Below are 18,449 nucleotides of genomic sequence, written 5' to 3' on the forward strand. Positions count from 1 at the left end.
CTTGTTTAGAATTGCAGATGTTCTACTAATTAGTGTTATTACTGTTACCAAAATCCATCCTGTATCATTAAAATTGTACCATAACTGGGTTTTATTGCCTCTACAAGCTGATACCTGCTCAAGCTTGTGTATAACCTTGGAGCTGAGCAGTGTCCCTGCGTATTGTCCTCACCCTCTGCTGATTAGAATCTCATTTCACAGAAATGACTTGGTATTGTGCTTTGATAAAGTATTTATCCAGCACAGTCAGGACCGCTTTGTTTACCTGATATTATCTAAGTGCTTGAATTCCAGCCAGCAGTCTAAAGTTCACAGGAGGGAAGATGATTTCAGGAAAATGGAGAGTCAGGCTGGTGATGATGAGTGCAGAGCATTCACAGTAGGGTGCTCAGTCAGCAACCAGGAAAAAGCCAAAAAAGAAAATAGGAAAGCACTAAACAGTTGTTCTTCTGGCACCTCAGGATGAGATGACCTCAAGTTTGGGCCTTACCACAAAGAAAGCCCTCACGATCCTGAGAGACCAGCTGTCAGTACTGCTGGAGGGGCATCAGAAGGAACGGAAGAAAGTGACTTCGTGGAAGGTGAGGCACCAAACAGCACAAGTTGGGCACTCAGTCTCCTCTTTTCAAAGTAAAGCTGAAGATTAAACAAAAGTTGGCAGCATTCCCTTCGTGACTGCTGCTGCAAAGTGTCCAGGTCTAGAAATGCTGAAGTCCTTGGGATCAAAGCAAGGAATCGACCTAAGGGTATGTTTCTCTCGGCACTTGTCTCCTGGATGATGATGAGGCTCTACAGGAGCTTAACTTCACCTGGGAGGGGCCTAATGGCTTCAAGAGCCACTCCTGGCAGTATGCCTAGGGGGAGGCCCGTATCAGGTGGAGAGAAAGCTGTGAAGCTCAACAGTCTCCCTTCATTCCCCACGTTTGTCTGGGGGTGTGTGTATTGAATACAAAGCACTAGGGTTTATGCACAGTACTTAAAAGTGCTCCTCGCTTGGTTAGTGACAATGGGGCAGCCTGGCGTGAAAGCCTTTTCATTCTCCCAAGCAAGAGTAAAGCAGAGTGTTCACCCAGACTCTCCAGCTGAGCAACCGGTGTGCTGTTGCGTTCACATAACTGATCTGGGACACTGCATCATGTTCAGGGGTTTTGCAGAGCTGTGTTCACCCTGGATTTCAGCTGCTACCTTCAGCCTTTCTCACTCTGCTTTTTCCCACGTCTGGCTCTGAAGTTCACAAATGCTGACTGTCTGCTGCTCTCCTTCCGTAGGAGGTGTGGAGGAGCAGTTTTCTGTACCATGGTAACCGTTGCTCCTGCTTCCACTGGCCTGGTGCAACTCTGATGCTTCTGGCAGTGCTGTTGCTGCTGTGCTGCTATGGGAGCCAGCCGCAGGGGAGGTAAGCAGAACACCCCGTGCTGGTTAACTGAAGCAAGGTGGTAGTTGTATATCATCTTGCCACTGTGTATGGCTGGCCTAACAGCGTAGTCCTTCATTCTGTCTAGACATCTAGCCAGTAGTGTACTCACACTGGTAATTCCGTTCCTGTCCCTTTCACAAAACTTAAGCCAACTGAATTCTACTTCTGATAGACCCCCAGAGTGTCCTATGGAGAGATTGAGATTTTTTTCTACAGCATTCCTAGATCATGAAAAATCCTAAGGCATTATCATAGTTAGGAAGGATTTTGAAACTGGAGAGATTAGGAGCTGCCTACGTTTAGCCTGCATCTGGAGTTTAACTACAGCAGTTGCTCTATCACCCAGTGACCCCTCCTCAGCTCAGAATGAGGATCAGGGAGGACACCCATGAGTTGAAATGAAAAGAGATTTAATGAAACAGCAAAACTAATACCAATATAAAGCATATAAAGTTATACTCAGCCCAGTGAATGCACAGCAGTTGCATAAACAGGAAAGCAGTCCTCAGGAGCAGAACGGTAAGTCAGTCCCTCCAGGGTTCAGAAGAAGTCTTTACCCTCGTCAAACTTCTCCCTTTATACTGAGGTTTCTGGGATGGGATACACCTGTAGCCAGCTCAGGCAGCTGCCCTGGCTGACTCCAAACTGCTAATGGCCTCCACACCATGGCTGGCCTGGGAGTCTGTCCCAGCAAAAGCACGACAGTTGCTCACAGGAGTTACTGTGCTGTCACATGCACTATAGCATGCCTTGACTGTATTCGTGGGGGTATTTTTTAATTGAAACAGGTCCTTTCAGACTTCTCTGATGGCATTATTTTATAGAAGAGGTGTGGCTATTGCTCCCCTGCTTTTCTTTTTTAGCCATAAGTCTGTGGGATGTAGGAATAAACAACCGTGTAGGTGTGTATTAATCTCTGTGGGTGGCTGACAGTGTTTACTCAAACCTCATCTACTTCCTGCTTTTTTTTGTTTTGCTATGCAAAGCCAAGGTGCTGAGATAGTTAATGCACTGGCACTCTTCCTCCTTCTCCTCCTGGATCTCTTCATGATTGGGCGTCAGGAGAGGCTGAAGTGCAGAGAGGTGGAGAGGAGGCTTCAGACCATCATTGATAAGATAAATGGTGAGGTCTCGTTCATCTGTCTTTCTCATTTGCATTTGTGTTTTCCTCCCCATGGATTTGTCTCCAAACCTGATCACTTACCTCACTAATTTAGCTTACTAGCCTTCCCATGTTACATGGAAGCAGGCTGTGAGAATTGTCCCCTGGTTGCGCCTGTCCTGTGGGACAGTGATTCTGAGCCGTTGGGTGGCCACGTGCTTCCAATCTGTGTGTTATCAGGTGGGCGTCTGTTATGTCTGTGCTTCTGTGTAATTATATGAATCCTTGGTATCTTACAAAAATATCTGCCTTGTAGCAGATGAGGGAGGCATATGTGGGGTTGTACCACAACACGGAGCAGAAGGAGATAAATTGCTGTGCAAGAGCATTGTCTCAACAGGAGCTTTTGAACCTGAGGAAGCAGCTCGTTTCAGAGTGGTAGTTTAAGAACAGCCTTTAGCTTTTCCATTGTATTAGTATGTATTTAAGGTTATAAAATGTCTAGTTTAATGGTTAATACTGGATTGAGAGAGAGGGGAAAAGCCATCAAAGAGAAAGAGAGATGATAAAAGATCATGGGAATGGACCGAGCTTTGCACTGGAGGACCTATAGCCACTACAAGTGTAAATCGAGGTATGATTGCCCCCTCCAGGGTTGTTATCACTTCTTCCACACTTTGTGCTTTCAGATACACTTGGCAAAGAGGTGAAATGGCCAGACTCCATGTACCCTGACCTTCACATGCCTTATGCCCCATCCTGGTCCCTTCACTGGGCCTACAGAGATGGGCATCTTGTCAATCTGCCTGTGAGCCTGTTGGTAGAAGGAGATGTCATTGCTTTGAGGCCAGGCCAGGAGTCATTTGCTTCTCTGAGAGGGATTAAGGTAACTTGCTTGTCTTATTTCCCTGGCCTCTAATGATGTATTTCCCAGAATTTGCTTGCTAATACTGTAATTCCCAGTGTACAGATTATTGGAGTGTTTGACTTCTTCTGAGCTTGAAAATAGCTTGAAACTCCAGTTTGGTCAAGGACGGTGCTTCATTAGACACCCTGCACCTTCTGTGGGAACTCCCAAACCCAGTGGACAGGAGACACTAATGTGATACCAAAGCACCGTATCTCCATCTCTTCCAGGTCAAGGGGAAATTGTAATGTGCTGCTAAATATAAGTGGAATGAATCTATCCAGCAGGATGATTTGTTATAAGATCATATAAAATACCTGGGGTAGAAGTAAATTAACAAATCAATTACAAGATCTATGCACAGATTCTGCTGCTTGAAAAAGATTGGAAACAGTTTAAAGCTTGAAGTTTACCTTTGTTGTTTTTGTTGTAACTTTCACTCCAAATGCTGATTTTTATGAAATAACCAGATGTGCTTGAACAATGTGTTTCCTTTTAGCTAGTTTAGCTAATGATTTTTGAGGCTTGAGAGAGGGAATGGTGTCAAACACATATTGTGTTTGACCCGCAGTGGGCGGGATCCTGTTGGATCCTCCAGTCCCTTGCAGGATTCCACTGAGGCCCTGACTGTGCAGCTTTTGGGCCCTCTGACTTCTTTTCTAGGATGACGAGCACATAGTTCTCGAGCCAGGAGATCTGTTTCCACCTTTCTCACCTCCACCCTCCCCAAGAGGAGAAGTGAAGAAGGGCCCTCAGAACCCTCAGCTGTATCGTCTCTTCCGTGTTTTGAAGACCCCAATAATCGATAATGTCAGGTGGGTTAACTAGCATGCACAATGCCCGCACAGCTTGTCTATGGCCTTGTTGCTGCCCTGTGTCAGCAAAGAATGAGATTTGCCAGTCCAGGACAGGAGTTTTCAAATATACTGTGCTGCGTCTTCTCTATTGCCTGAGAATGCTGGAAGTCTCTTTCTGTCTTCAGTTGTCCTTCTGAACTGGTAGGTGAGGCTAATCTATAGAACCACGTCTACGCTGAGTGTTCCTGTTCAGCTCATTACTTCCCAATCGAATTTGAACAATGCAGGGAGGTCACAGATTTCATGCATTTGATGTAACCAGTGATCTGACACCCTTTGGTCAGCTGGAGATACAGATATCAGGATGTCCTGTTGGAGTTTCAGTACACACTGAGGTGGTGAAGTTTTCCTGTTAAGTGGGTAAAGAGACCTGAGGACTTTGCTCAACAGCGCTGCAAATTTACCATGGCGAGTGCAATGCTCTTACTGCAGAACTTGGCTCCTCCTTTGAAGGTCATGTCTCATAGCACAGGATGAACTCAGCGTTCTAATCGGGTCTGCTAGGAGGCTTACGTCTGAGGGAAGTGCAGGGTTAGGGCCTTGGTTGCTGAAATCTCAAGCTGTTTTCCATTTTTTAGGTGGTGTCTGGAAATGGCTTTGTCACGTCCTGTCACGGCCCTGGATAACGAGAGATTCACTGTCCAGTCAGTGATGCTGAAATATGCTGTCCCTATTGTACTGGTAGGTCTAATTTCAAGCCTTTGTTATTGAATATGGCCATGTTTTGTCCGTAAAGGTGAAGAATTTGCAGCTGTCATCAGGAAACTGTGGCCAGGGCCTAACTCCTGTTGCTGGCTCTGTATGTACTTTGGGAAGTTCAGAGAAGCGAAGATGCTGAACCATCTAGCTGTGAGAGCGAAGGGAGGAACTGCAGCAGCAGACCAGATACATCTTCTAGATTTTCCCAGGGCTGAGACCGTTACAAGGCAGTGAAAACTCCTTCCCTACAAGTAGTAGTGGTTAGCTGACAGTGTTGTCTCTGAATTGCAGGCTGGCTTCCTGATCACCAATGCCGTGCGCTTCATTTTCAAAGCTCCTGGAATCGCTTCCTGGCAGTACACTCTTCTGCAGCTGCAGGTAAAGGAGAGCTTTGAGCTCCACTATGCCTCCTCCCCAGAGCACTGCTGAGACCAATTCCCTCCCTCAGCGACTTGCTTCATCCTGTGACAGCATCCTCTGCACGCCCCTGTGCGTGCTGGATCCAGGAGCTCTTGGTGGAGCAGTCATTTGAGAGGTCTGACTTCTTGTTGTCTCTGAGCTTGCTGTTGATTAGAGGTTTTTTTCAGGTGAATGGTGTCCTACCCATCCTTCCTTTGCTCTTTCCTGTCCTGTGGATTCTTGCTACAGCCTTTGGAGAAGCCAGAGTCTTGGCCCAGATGAGCAAAGCCTCATCCACCTCGCTGGTAGGTACCTCTCCATGTCAAACCATTGCAGAGAAGAGGGCAGGAGCTGAGAAGGGCTCTCTGAAGTGATCACAGTGAATTCAGCAGATGTGTCCACGTAATTGTAAAAGCTTGTTGGATCTTTGCTTGTCCCTGCTATGCCCTCTCCTTGGGGTACAGTGTGGCTTCTTCTTGAACAAATGTTTTAATTTTTTCAAGCTGTCTACAGATATCCCAAAGTGATAGGAAGCTGCAGTGATTCCATAAATGTCTTCAAGGCATGTGCTTTCGATCAGCTAAATATAATCTGTCAGAGGGCTCAACGTGGAGATAAATGCCTTGCGGTGGCTGTAACTAGGGAACATTTAGCCACTGAGAAGCAGTGGGATACATGAGGTGCTCTGCAGTCCTCTGTTTTAACATGTGTGGGCTGAACAGCCCTTTCCTGAGACCCTGGGACTTCGCCTGCAGACATGGCCTTTGCAGAGGATCAGAGTGAGAGGAATTTCTGGTGGTTGTGCTGGTGTGGGAAGTGGAGTTTGGTAGTGCCATGAGTGTGTGATCCTGACGCATTGATGGATGTTTCCAGTTCTCTCCTGGTGGCAGTTTGGTGAGATGCAGTGCGCTATGTTTGTCTTCTGTGCTGACTTCTGTTAAATCTGTCCTTGGACAGAATTTTTTCCCTCCTTCTTGCTCTTCCTTGGCTTCTGTGGCCCTGGGTCTGTGTTTTCTGTTCTTTTCCCTATAGGTCGACATGACTAAGCTGCCTGTGTCCTGTGAGGGAGACACACATTACCCCTCAGTGGCATTTGCACCATTCCTTTTCAGTGTTTTCTGCACTTCATCTTTCCCACTCATTCTTGGCATCACTTGGTTTCTGTCTTTGCAACCTTCCTCTTGCCCTTCACACCTTGCTCTTTGGCTGGGAAAAGCCAGAACTCCTTGGCTGCCCTGCTTATCATTCTCGACATACCCTGTCACTCATACTCACACCTTCCTTGTGTTCTTTCCTGTCTTCTCCTTTTTCCTGTCCAGGCAACTCACTCTGTGCAGCCAGCTCTTTCTGTGACACACCTCAAACATGATCCTCCACCCTTGCCACTGCAGAACCACTGTTGTGATGTGCCTTGGTCATTCTCCCCTTGACTAGAGCAGTCTTCTCTTGGCCTCTCTGTTTCACTTGTTCCTCTCCCTACTCTGTTCAAAATGTGGCAGGTAAGACTCTCTTCCTCTCCAACCACTTGGCCTATGTGATACTCTTCTCCACCTTCTGCCTCCTTCCATTGTGTTCAAGCTCTTTGATTCCCAGTTTTTCAAGGCCATAGGTGACCTTTCTGACTGGTGAGTCAGACATCCTGCAGGACACAAACCAGTGCCCCCAGAGGAGCCCCTGCTCAAGCTGCATTACTACAGTTGGGCTACAGCAGCATTCATTTTAGAAAGGAATTTGATGTTGGTTTGAAAACATTTGTACTGCCTTTGATAGGTTGTTTCAGTAATTATTTACCTTCACTGCTCAAAATGGGTATTCTGTGTTAGTGGGAATTTTTGTGGTATCTGATTTCCAGCCCTGGGAAAATGTACATCTTTTGTCTCCTAGGTTTAAGAGCACGTCTATCAAATTTCTGGTCTGTTGTAGCTACTCACATTCCCTTTACTGTCCCTTTTGTTAAGTAAACAGTTTAAGCACCTCGAGTCACTATAAGCATAATTTCCAACCCTCTAATCTTTCTCTTGGCTTTCCTCTTAGTTTTCTCCAGTGTTTCAAGGTCACTGTAGAATTATGAATCTCCAAAACCCACAAAATATTCCAGTAATAGTTGTGCTTGTGCTAAATTTCAGAATAATTTGGACTTTCTACTCTTGTGTTCCCTTGTTAGTGCCACAAAGAGATCTTTTAGCCACTGCTTTAAATGGCCAGGCTTTGTTCAGCTGTAACCTAGAGTTACTGCTTTTTAAGACTGAGCCCTCTCCTGTAGGTCCAGCCTTCGCTTTTGCTCCTAGGTGTGCAGCCTCACTTTTGTGCCTGTTGATATACGTGGTTTGGCTTATTTACCAAGGAATCCATACTGCTCTGTAACAGTGGTCTGTTCTCTTTATTACTGAATCCTGCTCCAAACTTTGTCTAGTTTACAGTCTTTGTCAGTAATGGGTTGGGTTTTTTTTTAGTTTTCTTTCAGGCTGTTGACAAAATACCCGGAATTTGTCCCTGGCTGAGCCAGGGACACATCCTATTGCAAATAATTCCTCAGTTTGTGTTCCATTTGGAGATCGTCTATTTCTAATATATTTCATATGTGCTCTATTTCTCCAGTATTACTCTAGTTCTTGTTAGAAAACCTGTAAAGCATTTTCTGTCAAGTCAAAGTACCAAGTGGTCTACATCAAAAGCATTCTTCATCAGTCAAATTTGTCATTCTGTCAAAAAAGATATCACAATAGTTTGATGAGATTTATTACTCTTACAGTTGTGGTGTTTGGCACTGGTTGCATTATTCCTTTTCTTTTATTGGAGTCTCAGCTGCTGTGTTATTCTGTCTGAAATCAACATCTGTCTGGGGTCCTGTGGAAACTTGCTTTGTTCTCCTTTACCCTTTTTAGGCATTGGTACCACTTTAGCTTTCTCCCATTGCACTGGGACTTCATCACGCCTTGTACAAAATCAGCAGCAACACTCAGAAAGTTGTCCAAACCTGCTAATTTAAACATACTTGCTTTCAGAAGCTAGCATCAGAATGGAAAATATTTCATAGTTACCATGTAGTGTGATTAGATCACGGAATAAGGAATAACAACATTTATTTAACATGGCTGCCTTGCCTGTAGACTCGTTTGCACTTTTACTGTTTTCAGCAAGCAGTGGACTGGTTTTAATAACCTACTGGTATACTTTTTCTTATTTTTATGTTATTTTTTACTTCTATTTTTACTTCCACCCAAAACTAGACTTTTTTTTATTTCTACTATGGAATTGTTGCTATTTAAAATTTTAGTAAAATATTGTTAAACAATTCCTAATTAAAGTTCTCATTTTAAATTATTTCTGACAAATTCATCTTGGCTCTTTTCAGCTTTGTTGAACTGATCCTTTTTAAAGTGCCAGATATATGCATTATTATTTGGGGTGTCGGTTTAGTCACATACAAATGGAACTGCCATATTCACTTATGCTGATGAATATACCTCAATTTAAACGGTTTTTAAAATGACATCTCCTGTGGAATTCCTTTGTGCTGGATGCACAGATTTTGAGTTAGTACTGTTTCTCAGGGTAATTCCAAGAGCCCCGTGGCAGCGCCCTGCTGTAATTTCTTTTTGTTTCCTATCCACATCCCATTCATATCGCCTCATTCCTCTGTGGCCGTTGTGTTCCAGGCACCTGCTTTTACAGCCCCTCTTTTAGCTCCCTTCTTTTAACTGACCCATATAGCTTAAAAACAGAGCAGTCAATCCTGGCTCTTTCTGTCTAAAAATAACCTTCCAGAAAGAGCCTCCTCTGGGTCTAACTGCTGTTATTTTCTCTGCAGACATTTAGGTAATGACGGTGTGTTCTTCTGTGATGTACAGCACCAGGCACTTTGACTGTGCTGCACACGTAGATGAAGACATAGGCCATTAAAGGCTTAATTGCTTTGGTGAATTATGGGTCTGCCTTGGAACAGCGATTCCCAGAGCCGGGCTCCTGCTTTCTTCTCTCTGAAGGCACCGTATGTAGGGAAGGATGTTCCTCATGACACATTTCTGAGCACAATTATAGTAACTGGTCTCTTCTCTTGCTGCAGCTTGCTAAGTTTTCAGAGGACACTCTCAGCAGCTACACAGAGATGGTATCTTCTCAGGTACTACTATTATGAATTGTTTTCTTCCACCCTCACTACAGAACTTCATGATATCCTTTCCCTTCCTCTCTGATCTCCTGCTTGTTCCTAGACCCTTTTTACGTGTGTCAGTTGTCCACTGTCACTCATTTGCTGCTTTAAGTTGTGCATGCAGGTTGCATGTCTTTCCCCTGCACCTTCCATGTAAATGCTGCTCTGCTGACCAGAGATTGAGATGACTTGATACTGAGTCCGCTTGTGCTCTTCTGAATATTGCAAATGGTTTGAAATCAACTTTTTCTGTCCTGTTCCAGGAGCAGAATAACTTTTTATGGTGAGTGTCAGAAAGAAGGGAAGTATATTGCTTGTACCAGAAAAACCTTCTTCAAGCCAAAACTAAAGAACAAAGGGGATGGTGGTCAGCACCAAGACCAAATGTGAAGGGGGGACCCATGGGATGTTCAGGCTTTTTAAAAGTCTGATTGTGTTTCATAGGCTTCTTACCAAGCTTAAGCACATTACTAATGCTTCCAAAGCTGGGGCAATAAACATTCAGAAGACTTTTTTCTGGGGGAGGAACTGCATCTGGCCACTCTATAAATTGCATCATCCAGATTAAACAGGGGGTAGAGGAAAGACACTTTTCTGTCTAATCTGGCATTAAGATTCCCTTTTCCATAAGGAGGCAGATGGACTCCAGGAGTGATTAAAAATGCCTAGATCTTACAAGACCTCCTATCTCCTTGCTCCCAGACACACAGCGGAATGCACATGGATGCACACACACACGCTTCCTTTGCTGATTATTTTGTTGTCTTTCTGTGCCAGTTCATCATTTAGCTGAGATGTTTTTCAGGTGTTAAATGGGAGCGACTTGCTCGTTGAAAAGATCTGCTTCTTTCCTTTTTACCTGTGTAACGTTTTGGTTATGAGAAACTGGTTTATGTAGGAGCTTTGTTTCTCCCTGGCGATAGCTCTGATTGTTTCGCATTTCAGCCTATGGCTGGACTAACCCTTAGGATCTAAGGAAGTTGATCCAAGGAGCTTTGGGAGAGGTGCTCTGCGGTGACAGCATTCCAGAACAACAGCTGAAAAGCAGTAAAAAAACATTAACGCAAACGTGGGTTTGTGGCTTTCAGAGTGCACAGGGAAAAACATAAAGCTCTGGTGCTTGGTTTGATTGCTGCCATCCAGACTCTCTCTGAAACGTTTTCATATGGAAGGTGAAGGGTGCCAACTTGACAGTTTTATTTTGCAAAACATCTCCTTCTTCCCATTTATTACCATGTCGATTACAACTCATTTGTAACGATGGAGCAGCCAGGGCACCTTGGCTGTATTTCCAGCATTGTCACTGCCTCAGTAAGTAAATGTGGGCAAGTCACCTCACCACAGTGACTCCATTGACAGCATGGTGATCATAAGCTTAAGGCCTCAAACTCTGTAATCCAAGGGGATGGGAGTTACTTTAGCAAAAAATACTGAGGCAACTAACAACTGATTCACTCCAAATAATGGAATTCCTTCCTGACTATTTGGACAGACAAAGGTAGTTTCAGTGAATTCTCAATTCAACAATCAGACTGTCTGTTAGCATCCTCTGGGAGGGGGAAGAAATACCTTTCCCTTGAGAACATCAGCGCTATATCAGTTAACAGGTTCCCACGGAGACCGATGTTTAACTTACAGTGTATCACTGTGTTTCACCTGAGAGCAGGTAATGTCACACTCCCTTTTTTCCTTCTCTCCGCTCATATGCTACTGCATGAGTCTTTAACTCGCCGATGTCCTCTGCTTCCCTCGGCAGGAAATGATACGCTGTATCTGGAGTCACTTCCTCTGTGTTTTGAAAGGCAAATCCCCAACTCTGAGCTTCACTTCCAGCTTGCTCCATAGTCTGGGATCTGTCACTGTGAGTATTGCTGGATTGTCAGAAAGAGGAGCCCTACATGGATGCTTCATTTGCATCGTTCATGTCATCCTTCTCCGCGCATAAGCTCGGAGAAGCTAACACAATTAGTTCACTGTGTTGGAATTAGAAACCCTTCAGGCACCTGTCTGTGTAGAAGAGTTTATAACTGTCTCGTCCTGTCAGCAGCTCATTTACGGGCTAAAACATGGCTAAATGGTTAGAGATACTCTGGTGTCTAACAGGATGTCTGTATTTTCCGGCTCTGGTGTCATAACCCTCTTGACTCCTGTTCAAGAACCAGACGATTCAGGTCCTGATAAGGTACTAGCTGGTGAACTAGGTCGAGTAGTTACTTTCTTCTTGTGGTTTTCCTGCCTAGTCTTGCAATGTACTGTTATAAAATTGGTGTTAAACCATCCATCAATGTGCTAAAGCCAGGAATTCTTAGATTTATTGGAGGGTCATTAGGTGCAGTTTCTTAAGACGAGAGGTTGGTGAAGGAAAGACTTGACTACCCTCCCATGCGTTCATTGAGCTTGCAATATTTTCAACCATGCATGAAAACTGAGATGTTTTCACTGAGATTTTGCTTTCTTGGGGGTGTTGTGGGATGTTCTAGGTGCTCTGCTGTGTAGACAAGCAGGGGATTCTTTCCTGGCCAAACCCCAGCCCAGAGACTGTTCTGTTCTTCAGTGGGAAGGTGGAACCACCTCACGATAGCCATGAAGATCTGACTGATGAGCTCTCTACACGGTCCTTCTGCCATCCTGAGATGGAAGATGAGGTGAGAGACATGTAATCCCTGATGTAGTATGTTGGCTCTAATCATAGTTTGACTGACACACACAACGTGGTATTATAGAGGGGGCCCTTTCCTTGTAGAGAAGTCCTGTGCTTAAAGATTAAAGCAGCAGTGAGGATGAGATCTCTTCTACAGGAGTCCTAAAGCAGCAGGTGAATCAATAGTGGCTCATGTTCGACCACTGAGTCACCACTGTTCATTTTGCTGGTCTCTTGCAGCCCCATGAAAGAGATGCTTTGCTCTCTGCCCCTCTGGCAGATGCAGTCCACATGACCAGTGAGCAAGAGAGGAACAACTGGTCTAGTGACCCTGCAAAAGCTGCTGATGCTCATGCCCACCGAAAGCCAAACAGCAGAAGCAAGCATCCCTCTGGGTCCAATGTGAGTTTTAGCAAGGACACAGAGGGCGGAGAGGAGGAACATACTCAGGTAAGATGTACTGAAGGAGCACCTGAGTAGTCTTTTGCGGAGCTGTAAGACAGACTTAAACCCATAGAGCCTCCCCTTCCAGGAATTTAATTGGGAATTCCCTGTGGGATTCTAGGCTTAAGCTACGTTCGTTGTAATCAATGAGAATTTTCCTGTCTGTTGGACCAGGTTGTTGGTGACAGCGAGGTGTTGGCTTGTGAGGCTGAAGACTTTGTGTGTGACTACCACCTTGAGATGCTTAGCCTGTCCCAAGACCAGCAGAACCCCTCTTGCATCCAGTTTGATGACTCTAACTGGCATATGCACTTGAACTCCCTCAAGCCTCTGGGCCTGAATGTGCTGCTCAACCTCTGCAATGCCAGTGTGACAGAGCGTCTGTGCCGCTTCTCTGACCACCTCTGCAACATTGCCCTCCAGGAAACTCACAATGCCGTGCTGCCTGTCCATGTGCCCTGGGGTCTCTGTGAGCTTGCCAGGCTAATAGGTAAGGAGAAGTTGTATGAGTAGACTCGGAGAAAACAGAGCTGTCAATAGACACTTAATCCCTAGAGAGCACAAGAAAAATACTTGCCTGGTCCTGGTTGCTGAGAAGGTGGAATTACAGAGCTGACTGTTGTTCAGTTGCCAAAAAAGTCTGTTAAAGAGACCGCTTTTGGCAAGTTCTGACATTGCAGACGGTATCAAAGGAACAAATGTCATCAAGGATATTTCCAGCCAGCCTTGCTTAGGCTTGACATTCTTCTGGCTTGAGTCCGCTGATCTCATCAGGAGACAATGGATACCTGCTAATGGACAGATAGCTGCCCTGTCTTTACAGTAATGCTTTACCAAAAGTTTGGGTATAAATGGTATGAGGTACCTCAGCTTGTTTTATAGATGGGAAAACGGAGGCACGAGGGAGATAAGAGGTTAGTGGTAACACTAGGATTAGAATCTGGAAAGCTCTTAAACTCACTTCAGTGCCTGTCCTTCAATGTCACATTTCCTCTCTTCAGTGAACCAGAAGCATGACAGCTATAGTTGCTAAAAACATCTCATCCTTCTGAACGTTTTTCATCATAGAGCTTGAGCCATCTTGGTGCAGGTGGAGAGTGAGCACAGCTCACATACTTATTGCTGGGGAGATGTCAGAATGAGCACAGGCAAAGTGGAGGGCACAGAAACAGGAGAGAGGACCTTTCCTTTCCTTTGGTAAGAGCCTAATTTTTTCCCCTCATTGTGTTCACATTTCAGGTTTCACACCAGGTGCTAAAGATCTTTTCAAGCAGGAGAACTATTTGGCTTTGTACCGCTTGCCAAGTGATGAGATGGTGAAGGAAACAATCCTGGGGAAGCTTTCATCGATCACCAAGAGGAGACCACCCCTGAGCCACATGATTAACCTTTTTGTGAAGGACACCACTACCAGTAAGTCTGCCCCTTTCTTTGGGTGTGACCTTGATGTGGGAGGATCTTCTCTGCAAGGAGCCTAGACTGGAATAGTCTGGAGTTGCTGTGGGGTGATAGCCTTGCTCTGCCTATGCTCGCTGCTATGGCACACTGAGGAGGAGGATTCTTCCCAGCTCTGGCTCACTCTGGGATCATAAATAATTTTTTTAAATTATCCTGGATAGCACAGAGTAAACCTGTTTTCTGGGACCACGTGGCAGTGCAGAGCAAGGAGGGGTCTTGCTGGGTTTTGAATAGACTTCGTTATGGTAGTGAAACTGATACTTCACAGGGTGCAATATTACTCAGGGTTTTAGCTAGTGGTGCTCATCTTTCTGATAACCCACATCATGAAGCTTTATCTTAATGAGCTGTCTGGTGTATTATACTGCGTACTTTATTTCTATATTGCATACTAAGAAATCACAGAAATCCTGTGCAAACTCCTGCTGATCATGAAACCACCTGAAGCCATGCCGACTGCTCCACTCCTGCTCCTTCTTGTTCTGATAGGACTGGGCTAGACTGGAAAAGACGTACAGCTGGGCACTGTCAGGTCAAAGCACGTCAGCAAGATTTAACAGCTTGCCTGTCAGAGCTCTTAGTCCCTTCGTAATACCTTAAATTGACTGAACTTGGCTCTCTGGAGTTGACATGTGTTCACTATTGCATTTGAAATATGATTATTATGCTGGCCAGAGATTTAGCAGGTAAACTGCCTTCTCTCGCCCAATTCTTCTTAAATTTGTATTGTAATCTGGGGAGGAACTTTTTCATTTGTCCCGATTGCTGCTATCTTGCCTTTGTGAGCAAGAATTTTTCTGATGCTGAGATTCTTAGTGTAGAGAAAAACCTTTAATGCTGCCTCATTTCACCTCCTTATCCTCATTTTTAAACGGTTTAGTTTAGAGGCTGGAGCTCAGACAAATACATGTGTGACTGGATTATGCTGTCTAGAATAAATTCTAAGAGGAATTTTGCCAGCGGTGTTGGTTAACCATTGGAACACCTCATGTGATAGTTTTGCCACTTGACACTTCCTAAATTGTGTACAACCAGAAATAACGGATTATGCAGATCATATTGGGTGAAATCATATGGCTCTGTTCATGCAGCAGAGTCAGACTCGATCATAACTAGCCTCTCTTGGTGCATTATTTGTGAATAAATCTTCACATCCACCCACTGCCATGACATGCTGAAGTCAAAGGGAGATACGTAATAAATTCTCCAGCTGTAGCAGAAATAGGAGGTGTCTCACCATCTGGCAGTGTTCGTCCCAAATCCATAGTAACCACATGGAAATGAGGGGCTCACCAGCATCTTCAGTGGAGTGAAATGGCTTGATACGGTCTCTGCCTTCCTGTGCTGTAGCTGCACTCCTCGATTCCTTTTGCTCTGCCTCACTGGCTCAGCTGTAGTGATTCGGCTCTTCCTAGCCAGTCCCAGCAGTCATGAATGGCTCACCCTCCCTACCCTATTCATTAGTTCTCTCCCTTGTGCCGGAGAAGTCCTGGCCTTCAAGTTCCTGGTGTAGGAAGGGAAGTGGCTGAGCTCACTTCACTGGCAATGATAGCTGGATGAACTCCTTCCATTTATAGTGTGTGCTGTCACTGCCAGTCTCTCCTCAGAGCAGTCGTCGTGTGGGATGCTGATGGTGCTGAATGGGAGATGGATTGCACTTGCTGTCAGGCATGAACGTAGCTATGTCTGTGCGTCTGGTCATCTGCTCTGTATCCAGGGCATAGGTTTTGCATGAATCAATAAACATCTCTCTTTTCCTCTTTCCTAGCAAGGACTATCTGACCATAGGAGCAAGGTGGGAAGGATTAGGTGTTTATACAATAAAATGAACCAGACCTCTGCACAAGTACTCCTTTGTGTCCCTGAGACAGGCGCCTTCTTTCACATAGAGCTCCTATTCGTCTTGGAAGTTTGTTATGCTGATAAACTTGGCGTGTGCTGACTATTTATAGCAGCAAGCAGAGAGCTGCTGTGTTCTGGAAAATCCTCTGGTGTTTCTGAAGGTCCCTGCTTGGTTCGTGCAAGTGGATATTCTTGACTCTTAATTTCGCCAGCTAATGTGAGCATTTGCAGTCAGCAACAATGCCTGCAAGAAGCCTCTGGGCTCATTTTTCTTGACAGTGATGTTTTTTTCATTAGATCAGCTTTGAAGCTGTTGGGGGAAAAGTCACAGAGCAGCTGGAGGAGGGAACCTAGACAGAGAAGTCTACATGCATGCAATGTTAATGTATGAGTGCACATGAAGGGGAGAGGACATGAGGGGGAGGCAGCCCCACAGCTGTTAACTTGTGTCCTGTACCTGGGGCCTGCGTCAGACAAGTGATATCACACCCCTTTGAGAAACACTTTTTGACACCTCTGTGTACAAGAGGGAATAGAAGATTTTAAATCTGTATTAAAGACTAAAACAATAGAAGGCAAAAACAGGACAAGCTGTGCTGTCCACTGATTTTCATTTTCTCCCTGATCACAACACAAATTACATTTTTAGAGTCTGTTATGTTGACCTTTTGACCCGTCCTGATTTAACACACTTTCAGGACCCTTTGTAAAACAGGCTGCTATCTGTTGGGTCACACTGTTAAATTATCTTCTGCTACTTGAATGGGAAGTATTCAAGAGCAGCTCTTACCTTTTAAATCCGCGCCTGGCCTGAAATGGAATGCACTTTCCAGCACAGGCAGACTTTGATCCCCGTGGGCTCATCGCTGGTGCTTGTACTCTTATGAGAAGAGGCACACAGGAATATGTTTTCTTCTGCTCTGTTGGATAAAGGAGCAAGATACTATTTCACCTTTTGTAGGAGCAGCATGGTTGCACAGTGTAAGGGAAGAGTAGGAACTGTCTGTGTGGCTCAGGTTTTAGCCCAGCCTCGTTTGAAGTTACAGTTAGACAAATAGCAGCTGAATACACACCATCCAGTCCGGAGTAGTTTTCAATGGAGACTGAAGACTTTCAGCAGAGGAAAGGGTGTGTCTGGAGTGCATCAGGCAGTTTTGCAGGACCACTTGCTTTTAACAAATAAGGGAGCAGCTGGTGCGACATCCCGTTCCTAGGAGCCTGTCTGTGTGATGCTAACTCATTGTTCTCCTACACTTCAGGCACGGAGCAGATGTTTTCTCATGGGACAGCTGACATCATCCTTGAGGCCTGCACAGACTTCTGGGACGGTACTGATATCTACCCGCTCTCTGGCTCTGACAGGTGGGCAGCTTGTCATTTGGTGTGTTCAGGAGCTGCAGAACAATTGCAGAGGGAACCCAGTCACTCTCTGTTAGAATTCCCTTTACAATGCTTGTTAAGCCATTTAATAGAAGCTTCAAGTAGGTTATGAACATGAGCCATCTCTGCTTGGAATTAATTGTTATAACAACATAAGAGATTAGATAGCAACAAGCAATCTGTTGGGCTGTAAGACTAAGCCACTTCTTACTCTATCTGTTAACATATTGGCCTCTCAGAAGTGACTCTGACTGTACTGTGGAGTAGGACCGTGAATTACGATCAGGTCAGATGCCAGTGACAGAGGATCTCTGTCATTGTTCAAGACAAATGCCTTGTCGTGCATGGAATGCAAAGTGATCTGTTCTGCCTGCTGTTTACAGCCTCAAACCAGTCCACCACAGTGTGTCACACGCTTCTAGTCCTGCTGCAATATCTGACAGCGTCTGCTGTGTCTTCATCTGTAGGCTAAATTTCTGTTCCTGCTGGCAGAGCAGACCAGTCAGGTTTGGTTTCATTAACTAGCAGGACGTTGTTCTTGCAAGCCTGCTTATCCTCAGGTGCAGGAAAACTCCCACTGGTCCTTTTAGGGATATTTATCGTCTTAGAAGCCAATGAAAAAATCCCATGTAGAGTCGTAATTTCTTACCTTTGTGAGGTCAACAGAGAGAAGGAACTTTACGCTATTCCAGTGACTGAATATTGTCTAAATGGAGACTTCACATACAGCTTCTGGGACCCAGACTCTGAAAGGGGATAGGAGAAAAGTCTGTTACTACCACAGATACTGTTATCAGAGATGTCGGGTCCCTCCTTGCCGTTTACCTCCCTACAGATAAGTTCCCTCTGATGAATTAAGCTTTTGCTGTCATGCAGCGAACTTCCTTGGAGTCACCTGGCAGCCAAATACAGCATATTATACTACTGAGTGTATTCAGAGAGTACTGTGCTCATACTCATTGGTCTGATGAGGGAACATTCACTGCTGCCCCTGTTGGAATACGTGTTTTTGTTGCCCTTTAGAGCCTTCAGCTTAGAGAATGCAGAGCAGAGTCTCTGACCACTCCTCATGGAATACATTTTTGCAAATACCCAACCAGTGATTTCCACATTGAACTACATGTTGTCAGAAGTGCCACACGTTCCTGCT

At 45.0% G+C, this 18,449-nt stretch overlaps 1 protein-coding gene across 1 annotated transcript in view; it reads left to right on the forward strand.

Moving 5' to 3' along the window:
* Positions 1–467: 467 nt before the first annotated feature.
* KIAA0195 (KIAA0195 ortholog) overlaps positions 468–18,449 on the forward strand; it is a 28,918-nt gene continuing 10,936 nt past the window's right edge. The window contains 15 exon segments of the mRNA XM_010135459.1: positions 468–581; positions 1,269–1,396; positions 2,404–2,540; positions 3,209–3,405; positions 4,090–4,241; positions 4,862–4,964; positions 5,274–5,360; positions 5,570–5,686; positions 9,448–9,504; positions 11,291–11,395; positions 12,015–12,179; positions 12,416–12,625; positions 12,794–13,109; positions 13,859–14,032; positions 17,179–17,281. Coding sequence (XP_010133761.1) covers positions 468–581; positions 1,269–1,396; positions 2,404–2,540; positions 3,209–3,405; positions 4,090–4,241; positions 4,862–4,964; positions 5,274–5,360; positions 5,570–5,686; positions 9,448–9,504; positions 11,291–11,395; positions 12,015–12,179; positions 12,416–12,625; positions 12,794–13,109; positions 13,859–14,032; positions 17,179–17,281 — 2,165 coding nt within the window.

This window comes from Buceros rhinoceros, unplaced genomic scaffold (assembly GCF_000710305.1).
Source record: "Buceros rhinoceros silvestris isolate BGI_N320 unplaced genomic scaffold, ASM71030v1 scaffold10884, whole genome shotgun sequence".
Lineage (NCBI taxonomy): Eukaryota > Metazoa > Chordata > Aves > Bucerotiformes > Bucerotidae > Buceros > Buceros rhinoceros.